General features: G+C 41.0%; 1 protein-coding gene across 1 annotated transcript; it reads right to left on the bottom strand.

The window, feature by feature from the left end:
* Positions 1-7,855: 7,855 nt before the first annotated feature.
* Positions 7,856-9,647, bottom strand: LOC114352394 (uncharacterized). Its single transcript, XM_028303986.1, has 2 exons — positions 9,502-9,647; positions 7,856-9,230 (listed from the first exon to the last, which is right to left on the bottom strand). Exons 1-2 carry the CDS (start codon positions 9,601-9,603, stop codon positions 8,019-8,021), a joined length of 1,314 nt encoding a protein of 437 aa, XP_028159787.1. The 5' UTR covers positions 9,604-9,647; the 3' UTR covers positions 7,856-8,018.
* Between the last annotated feature and the right edge of the window lie 628 nt (positions 9,648-10,275).

Below are 10,275 nucleotides of genomic sequence, written 5' to 3'. Positions count from 1 at the left end.
CTTACGACACCCGCGGGAAGAGTAGGGGTTGGTGACAAATGTATTCTACTCTGCCGTCACCACACGGCATACTGTATTACCGTTAAAAATACTGTATTACCGTTTATTTCAGCAATAGACAACCCTGTCTACCTGCGTACCATAGTGCCAGTCCGCCAGTGCCAATTCTGCCACTTCGCAACTGGCAAGTGGCGGAGCTTGCCGCTGCGGTCGCGAACTTCTCAAAGAACAAACTTTCCTTGATTTATCCTTTTTGTTCTGAGGAATTCTAGAGAAATTATTCCGGTGCCACAGCAGTAAAATGCTTGCTAAATTCTTACTCAGATGTAATAAAATTCTTCGAAAAACATGTGACTTTTTGTCTTACCTAACTATAGTCTACGTGTACCTAATAATTTCAACGAGTCAATAAAGAGCAAAATGTCTCACAAAAACTCTGATTATTATACCTACTATAGATTAATAATCAAAGAGCTTCAAATCAAAGCCTTCGATTCGAGATTCAATCCCGCTTTGACTGTACCTTACTTTCTACCTTAAAATTTACTATTTTAGACACCATTAATAAATTTAAATCGACAGCCTGAACCTACCTATTAAAATACATATTTGGAATACATGTAGGTACACTAAAGAAGACAAGTTAAACTTCTGTAGCTACACTTCGTAACACCGTGGGAACTGCCACGCATATTTTAGCACAAAAGTAGCCATTTGCAAGACCAAAAAATAAGTCGATAAAATCGCTTGACACGGCATTGTCGGTCGTAAATAATAAAAAGTAACTGCCATAAAGACAATTGATACGTATGAGTGGCGGTGTAGCACGAGTATTTATGGTTAGTGGGCCGGCGACACGGCCCGGGTTCGATACCCGTTTACAAAAACCGAACAGAACGCGCGGTAATATAATGCGCAATGATCGCGTAATGTGTGTATCGCGCGAAATATTGCAGGGAGGCTCGTGGGGAATGCGGCTCTACTTTATTATGAGGAGCTAATGCCCGATTTCATCATCAATCCCTAATTTTAAGTGATCCCTATGGTAACACATAACAGGCATTTTGTTTTCATAGGGGTCACTTAAAAAATTAGGGAGTGATGGTGAAAACGGGCATAAGGTGCCTACTTAGGTCTTGGAAAAAGCTCAAGTGTAGCTTGGCAAAAATACCTAAAATTATATCTGGTAATTATTGCAATTTGACTTATAAAGCTTATTAATTTCAGATTCAAATCAACATGAGAATTTAAAGCATTGACATTTAGTTGTGTACTCCAAGACTTCCCAAACTTTTTTGTACTGTGACAGCCTTGGGAATTTGGCTTTTTTTGCTAAAAGACCTAAAAAATATTCATCGGAAAAATATCTGGGCTCTAAGGGGAAAATGCGAACACTACCTCGAAGTATAGACCAAATCTTCCATTTGCCACTGGTAAATTAGACTGAGTTGTCGTCCTGCAGTGAAAACTAAGTACCTACCTAGTTGTTGCAATTCACGAAGGCGAGTGAGCTTTACATGACTGTGTGGTGGCTGGCTACTGTTCGTTTTCCAAAAGTTTTGATAGACATTATACACCATCGTTATGTGCATGTACACGTACACACACAAGTACCTAAAGCTCACTCGCCTTCGTGAGTTGCAAGAACTTTAAGAGTAGGCGCACACCGTTGATTTTTCGTCGGCCGATAGTTTAGTCGGGCAGTTGATCAGTATGGGCATGTATGGGAGTGCGCACACTACGCCGATTCGATTTGGCCGATTCTTCATACAAATTAAAATCGGGCACAACTATCGGCCAACTAAAACTCAACGGTGTGCGCCTACTCTTACCTTACATATGATAACTGATTAAAACACAATTTATTTAGTGGAGCCTCTTCACAGGTCCTCGCGCCATCGTCCCACGGCGGGGCTGCTCTATAGTCGTGTCATACCGTAATGGCGGCGCAGCTTTGTCGCGCCGCCTTTGCGCCACTGCTCACTGCACTGGATTCTAGCCCCTTGGCTAGCCAAATCCTATGGACCACTGGTAAACTAGAAAGGTCCTCCTATCATCATCATCATCATCATCATTTCAGCCATAGGACGTCCACTGCTGAACATAGGCCTCCCTCAAGTTGGTAGCGGCCTGCATCCAGCGCCTTCCTGCTACCTTCATCAGGTCGTCGATCCACTTTGTGGGTGGACGTCCGCTGCGTTTTCCGGTACGCGTCCTCCTTTAGTGAAGACTAATGACCTTATAATGACTGACTAACATTTTAATCGATGCAAGAATCCTGTATCTAGCGGCCTAGATTCTTGCTTTCTAGGGGGATCTGGAATGGTTGGAGTAGGAAGAACTACAAATCGCGCATAATGGCCAATTTAAGAGACTAAGTGCGACTCGATTGCCTTGCAAAACTATGGTTGATTAAATTAGAATTTATTTAGTGGAGCCTCTTCACAGGTCCTCGCGCCATCGTCCCACGGCGGGGCTGCTTTATAGTCGTGTCATACCGTAATGGCGGCGCAGCTTTGTCGCGCCGCCTTCGCGCCACTGCGCACTGCACTGGATTCCTTTTCGCGAGTCCCGTGGCTGTTGCACTTGTCTAAACTACTCAAACTTACGACGTAAATGCAAGCACTAGATTTTGTGGAGGTATTCCACAAAAAAAATATTTACATTGCGATTGTTATTGGGAAATAACTTACCTTAGTTGCTTTTTGCTTGCCGGGAGACTGCTTGCTGCTTGATAGCCACAATCTTACAAGATATGTACCTACCATCCTAGACTGCATCTCAGCGATTGCGGTCATAAAAAAAACTTAGCTATGGTAAATATGTCACTAGATAACTTCACAGAACACAAAAACAATCGCGGTTTGAGGTAAAGACCTGTCGAAACTGTAAAGACATTTTAGCACTGCACACTATGAGACCAGCATTGTGGATGTAACCACTATGGATTGTAAATATTTTATTAAGTAAACTACTGAGTCATCCAGACTACTCATCCACAAATAAAGAAGTATCTACCTAAGTGCCTTCAAGCTCTTTAGAAACGCACACTAAAATCAACAATTTAGCACAATAAAGTTCACGGTCAAGTCTGCGTGTCCCAATAACTCAAAAACCCATTCTTTCTGGACGTTTTACTGCTCACAAAAATCGCAAGTATTTAACGTGCGCGTGTCGCAGCGCCATCTGCCATAAATTCCAGCACAACAAAGTATCTAAATTATCTTTTGATACTAAACTCCGATGACAGATTTTTCTGAGAAGCCAAATAACTTCGTCGTTCGACAGCTAAATTCTAATAAAGTGTCACATAAAATAAAATGAGTAAGTCTGTAGCCGGTTGGTTCCGATTCTGGGAAGGTGGCCAATGGTTCCGATTGGGACATATTCGATTACGGTCGCCATTCTCTTTTTGGACCCTAAATATGACGTTTATGATGAATTAAATGAAAACAATATAATGCTAAGAATAGATTTTGTCAAATTAATAGGATTCACCCAAGCCTCAGGCCAACCGGTTCAAGAAGAAAACACAGACACAATGTTAGTCAATGTTAAATATAGTTTATGTAAAAGTGTCATAGATCAATGAAGTTCATGTATGTATGAATCCCATTTCTACTACTACCTGTATTCACAGTGTAAGTTAAACTTACAAGATAGAAGAAAACTCGCCAACAAAAACTATAAGCTAGTTCAATAGATTATGCAAATCTCACTACACACCGAACAACATAAACAGTAATCTTAATCTACGAAATTAATTACCAAATAGGAAATTGTTACCCTAATACTGTATTAACCCGCACACTGCAATCCCAACAATTCCCAAATTAATTATACGATGGGACAGAGGGACCGCGCTGTAAATATTAATAGTGACGGACCTGGATCATATCCTAGTTTAATGAATAACTAATGTTACGGCGCTAAGGCCAAGTGAAAATTATCAATTTTCGGGGAGGAACGGGCGCGGCGGGACGCGCGACCCTTGACTTTGGGACTACTTGACGGGCCAGGGCTGTCACAGTTAGGAGATTATTAAAACCAATTTAATAAGTACAGCAATCAAAAAGGCTAATGTTTAGTAAAGACTAGCTTTCCGCCCGCGGCTTCGCCCGCGTGGAATTTTGTCTGTCACAGAAAAACTTTATCGCGCGCGTCCCTGTTTCAAAAACCGGGATAAAAACTATCCTATGTTCTTTCCCGGGACTCAAACTATCTCTATGCCAAATTTCATCAAAATCGGTTGCGAGGTTTAAGCGGGAAAGCGTAACAGACAGACAGACAGACAGACAGACAGACAGACAGACAGACAGACAGACAGACAGAGTTACTTTCGCATTTATAATATTAGTTGGGATTTATTGTTGAAATTGATAAAGTCTCCAATAGTATCATTTTCTTTAAAGTTATTTTACCTTACAAAATCATCTTATCGAAATGACCAGCAAAAGCACACTCGTGTCCTACTAGTAAAAGCAACGCAAAATTAAGTAACAGTAACTACAAGAAATTACCTATTATGTAACAGTTTTACGTTAATTGACTACTAAACTTTATACCTACTTAGTTCCATACTCTAATAGTCAGGTATTTAAGTTATTTTCAGTTTAACAAAAATTATATTGTTTGTTTTCTCCGGTCGCGCGGCAACCCTAAACTCACCCCTTTCCCCTTCGGGCCTCATATCCAAAACAACATAAAAGCAATTCAGCAAATTGTTATTGGCATGTTAATACACAGTGTAGATGTCGCTAGTAGCGTGTCGTGGCGTTACTCCATCATGTGTCATTGCGGGGTCGGACCGTCCCGACCGTTGTTTAGGAACATACGTCGGTAAGTTAAGGGTTAAGAGGCAATTAATTTAGCAATTGAATTGCCTTGTTTAGTGATAAAATTATGTGGAATATTATTATTACTGTAGATAGGAGCTTCTAGAAGGGATATTTATTTGAGAGTTTAAATCTTTACCGGTGGACAAGTAAGTTTTACGTTTTATTCACGAACGATGCTTGCTACGTGAAGCAGCAAATCGAACGCACAGCGTTCAATAGAGCTCTGTGATTGGTGCGTGTATCATCCTGTGCGTTCACGCGCACTGTGAGACCTCACAGTAATGTTTGTGAATACGAGCGTTAGACAATATCAGAGACTATGCGTGTCTTGTTATCAAGATTTTAAAATATTTAGCATACACATTTTCCATGACTTTCAAAGACTATTATGTAATTTTTCGTTAAAAATACGCTTTTACCTAGAGATGACTTATTACTTCATTACTTGCGTGGAAGAAAGAAAAGGGGTTGTTACAACAATGTAGTTTTTCTGAGATGTTGTCGACAACAATGGCGTTGTTCAGTGGCCCAACAAGAGCCCAATTAGGTGGCTGACGGGATTAGATCTGCGGCCAATTTGGGAGACAGGCACAGACCTAGGGATATATTTTTTTATGCATAACAAGGCAGGTATTTGACCACAATCGCACCTGGTGTTAAGTGGGGTGCAGTCTAGGATAATACATATCTGCCCAGTAAGTGCCTATTCACTCTCGTCTTGAAAAGGCTACTACTTTATTACTTTCGCCTTTTTTATCATTATAAATGGCAATCCACTGCTGGACATAAGCCTTCACAATAGAACTCTACAAATCTCCCGCTGTGGTCTTCCATCCAGCCGCTGCTAGCCACCTTCTTGAGGTCGTCGGTCAATCGAGCAGGAGGGAGGGTGTCCTACGCTACGCTATACTATGCCGAGGCATAGCCTCCATTTCAATATTAAAAAATACTCATATGAACAAACATGTCACCTACATGATAATGTGGCAAGGATAGAATACAAAACAATGTCCCCGTGTTTTAAACTTCAGATAAAATACGGCATTCAACAAATGCTAAACAAACGATAGCCTGCAGTCGCTGGTTCTCATGCTTGCAGTAGTCATTTTATAACTTCAAGACAATTGTGCACCTAAGGCGCTCCTTCGCCTGACCCTGGCGCCTCGGAGATGAATTTACTAGTTTTAAAATTAAATATAAATAAAACTCAACGCACATTTCGTCTTCGGTCCGACCCTGGCGCTTCGGTAATGAATTTAGCCCGAAGACAGATCAGTTTTGTTTGCTTGCGAGTTGCGTAGCCCGCCGGCCGCCGCATCTGTCACAACCCTTTACGGTGATAGGGTGGCCATGGGTTAGGGTCTTACCTAGGGGGCTCCTTAAAAATTCTCTAAAAATAATGAATAGTTCGCGAAAAATCCTTTATTAGGGTGAGTTAGCGAAGGTACTTCTCCAAAAATACACAAATAACGAGCCAGCTAAAGTTAATAATTATCTAAGACAAATAAGCTGTTTCTTGGCAGTTCGAGTAAAACTGCACTACAAGAATTGCTCTTATTTTGTTTGGCATAAAAGTCGTCATAATGTCCTAGCCGAAGTAATGGTATACTTCACACATCTCCCTCGTTAAATTCCATGGAGGCGAATTGGTAGCGCCCTCTGCCTAAGTAGTTCCTGGATGGATTCTTTAACCTTAAATGTTGCTAGGTTCGTCCTGTATTATGGTCACCCCAGCGAGTAGACTTGATAAATAATTCACCTCATCAGGGGTCGGCCGTGCCAATAGCTCTCTGTTTGCGCATATCGCGATCCTATACCAATATTGCTTTTACGAAAAATCTTAACGTAAGATCGTTTGTCCGTAATAATTAAATTGATGATTTCAAACACAATGTCGAAACTTTTATAAGAAAATAGGCACTATTATTAAAATAAGAAAACACCATTTACAAATAAATTGTTCTGATAGAAAGCTAAGCATTTTCACTGCCTGTATCAATATCATGGTATGAAGCAATGATCATTGGATTATAATGACACTAATATGATCATTATTTCTGTAGTTAGGTAAATGGCCCATCACCAGATGTGGCTCAATGTCAAAACATTTGTGTTTGATGATAAATTACCGTAACTCTACATACATCAAATGAAATATTTCACCACACATGGGTCAATTCAATAATGCATTCATATAATCTAGGTTTTCAATCCTACTTATTTTCTATTTCATTATACTCAAATTGTCTCTAGAGTGTGACCTGTTAACTCTACTTATCGCCTTCATAGCTTAGTGCTACGAGACTTTAACTCACCTGAGCCGGTGGCTCTAGGTTCGATTCTCAGATAGATCTTAAAATGCCACTGTTGTTTGTTCCCTGTTTGGTTTTCACAATTGAATAAAGTACCCGATCATACTTTTGACTAAGTTGTTACAACACAAAAAAAAGAATAAGAAGACAAAAATATTTACACAAACGCGCGAGTTATGCATAAAATTTCGTGTAGACTATCTACAGCCCCCAAAGCAGTCAAATTGCCGCTTAATTTATGGCCGCCCCATTAATCCAGGCTGGAATTAAAGCGAAAAAAACAAAAAACCAAATCTATCCCCTTGATTACAAGCTGTCACGTCGTAGGATTTTTTCTAAGCCCTCAATTCTAATTAGTCACGTTGGTTTGTAGCTACAGTGAACATCCATTTTCTTAAACGCCCTGTATAATTGCCCCACCTAGGGATGTTGCCAGCCGCAAAATTTATTGCTTAATTACCTCAAGAATACGCGTCGCGCCCGACATCTCGACAGATGTTTTTTATTCGCGAGGAAAAACAAAAACCGTTTAAGAATGACATTAATTAATTCTTAATGAAATTCATCTTCACCCTCCCGTGTTTTAATTTAAACGCTCGATTTATTACTTGTACAATTTGTCGCGACTCGCCGCCCTCCAATAATTAAAACGAGCTGGCGTAATTACATTTATTAACGACTTACACAAATAGTTTGTTCAATCTGTATCTTTTATTTTTTAAGTTTAACTATGAATAAATACTAAATCAGACACAAATGTAGGCAAAACTTATTGAATTATGTGATCGACGTTTGACAAGATTTATGGCTGGTTTTCAGCTATGTAAAAACGAGCCAGAAATTATGACAAGTCTTTGGGAAAACCAGTCTAATATTTCCTCTGATACGGGTCTTCTATCGCGCCTTGAAATAGAGGCTCCTCAAATCGAAGATATCCGTCATCAGGCCGCAAAACATCTTGGAATGTTTTATGTGACAGCTGGTCGCTATAGCTGTCTAAACCATCGTGGTACTGGTGGCTATTTATCAAATTCCTGTTGACATTCACATTCCTATTGTTGTTGTTATTATTATTGGCGTTGTTATTTTTGTACTTGTCTTCTTTTTGCGGCAGCACGGGAGTCGGCGTAACTTTATCGTCGGTTTTTTTGTCTTTAGTGGCGGTGCCGGCGCCTGCGAGGTCTCTGTAGTTCCTCTCCTCTTTCCTCAAAGGCGCGTAGGGATATCTACTTCTAAATCTGTAGTCGTACCTGCCGTTTCTCGCGTAATAATCGTCATCGAAGCGTCTGTAAGGGTCCACGCCGAATCTAGTTCTGAGATCAACGTTCGGAGGCGTCCGCATGACCTCTGGTAAATGGGCGTAATAGATGATGCGTTTGGGCTTCCTCGGGACGTAATTGTCGTATGTATCATCGTACCTGTCGATGCGAGGCCCGGGGTATACGGGGTACCGCCTGCGGTCGTATAAATCAAAGTAGGGATCGCGGCGGTATATATCGTCGGCAGGATAGAACCTGTCATCGTAATAGTGTCGCCGAGACTCTTCCGGGTAGTAAACAGCCTGTCTGGGATAGACAGGTTTGTAAGGTTTAGTTTCTTCGCCTGGGCGGACGAATTCGGTTCGGATATCGTCGGTGCGAGTGGCTCGCTGAATGGATTCCTTGTCGTTGCGGGACTCGGACGCTTCGAGCTGTTTGTTTTGGGTGACGAAGTTGACGCGAGGCATCCTCGTATTGATGAGGTCTCCGGAGGGTTGGGGAGGAGTGAGGATGTCATCTCTGTGGTCATCGCGATCTGGGAAAGGCAGTTTGATCCAGTTTTCATTAGATGCTCTTGCGCCTCTACCAGTAGGCTTATCGGTGACTCTTTCAGTGGTTTGGTACAAAGGCAGCACTTCTTTCACTTCGGGGTTCGTGAGTGATATTTTAGTAGTAGGGTCCTCGTCAGGAGGCAGTGGGCCGGGCATCCAAGGCGTCTGGTGGTTCATGTTGCTTTCTTTTCGAATTTCGGAGTTGATGTTGAAGAACTTTTCCTCTTCGATGACGTCGCGACGTCCTCTCGTGTCGGATGCGATGCTTACCTTAAAATATAAGAAAGTCAAATTAACTGAAATGTTTTGAAATATACCATAATATTATTGTGTACCATTGACTATTTCTACAGTCAAGGCTATTATGAGAATAAAACTACAATAAAAACAGTGATGTTGACATAATTTATTACATGGTTTATTACATCACAGGAAATGATATTTGTGTATAAAGATTATTTATTATTTTATTTTATTTTTGACGCTGTTTTGTATGTTGTTCTACAGGTATAATAGATTTTATAAAGCATTTAGTATTTACCTCCGTATGCTTCTCAAATTCATGTTGGATATCCATCGACACCACGGCATGCAGCAGCACGCAGCCCCAAAAGGCAACCATCTGTTTCTTCATCGTCCCCATTGTAACGGCAATCTGAAACACAAAACATACCAACTAAGAAACTTCTTAAAGAACTTTATCACCATAAAATGTCTTAGTTATTTTATGAATTCTTTAAAAAAATATCAGTCTTCTCTTGGGTATCGGCTTCGTTTCCTGGCTTTGTACCTACATTTTGTACCGTGGCAACTATACCTATAGATAGTTTCCTACCCTCGGCGAGACACGATCGTGTAACCACAGTTTGACGTTACTCGGTACGCAACTCACCAGGCTGTCTAAAAAAACCTTTTTATATAATCTAACAAGGAAATACCACAGAACCGATGCGTGATGATGTATCTACCCCAGCTATCTAGCAGAGCCATCGCTGGATATTGTCCAGCGCTCATTATCAATACATTTGGGAGTCCAGTGACCGTCGGAAGCTGCGACACGAGCGGAAGCCCGCGCCAGCCGAGCGTGGCCCCTGTACAGTCAGCTAGGTAAATCGACTACCACATTTTACACAGGCCTACCCAGTGGGTAAAAACGACTACCACATTTTACACAGGCCTACCCAGTGGGTAACGACTATCAGATTTTAAGCCCTACCAAACGTGTAAAAGTGGTTTTTAAAAGCCTAATTGCAAAAATAAAATACGTTTTATACAAATATTAATTAATTGTGTAGCTTTTAGCGCGTTTTAGGAT

The sequence above is a fragment of the Ostrinia furnacalis genome, unplaced genomic scaffold (assembly GCF_004193835.3).
Source record: "Ostrinia furnacalis isolate ACB-3 unplaced genomic scaffold, ASM419383v2 OfSCF1350, whole genome shotgun sequence".
In the NCBI taxonomy this organism is placed as follows: Eukaryota; Metazoa; Arthropoda; class Insecta; order Lepidoptera; family Crambidae; genus Ostrinia; species Ostrinia furnacalis.
Note: the sequence above shows the minus strand (reverse complement) of the source record. Positions and strands in the feature narration are given on the sequence as shown.

What these genes read in the sequence shown, in the direction of transcription:
- LOC114352394 (XM_028303986.1), bottom strand. Translation starts at nt 9,603, where the DNA reads ATGGGGACGATGAAGAAACAGATGGTTGCCTTTTGGGGCTGCGTGCTG. An exon ending in AATTTGAGAAGCATACGGAG is followed by an intron (nt 9,231 to 9,501) that starts GTAAATACTAAA and finishes TTATATTTTAAG; the next exon opens with GTAAGCATCGCATCCGACAC.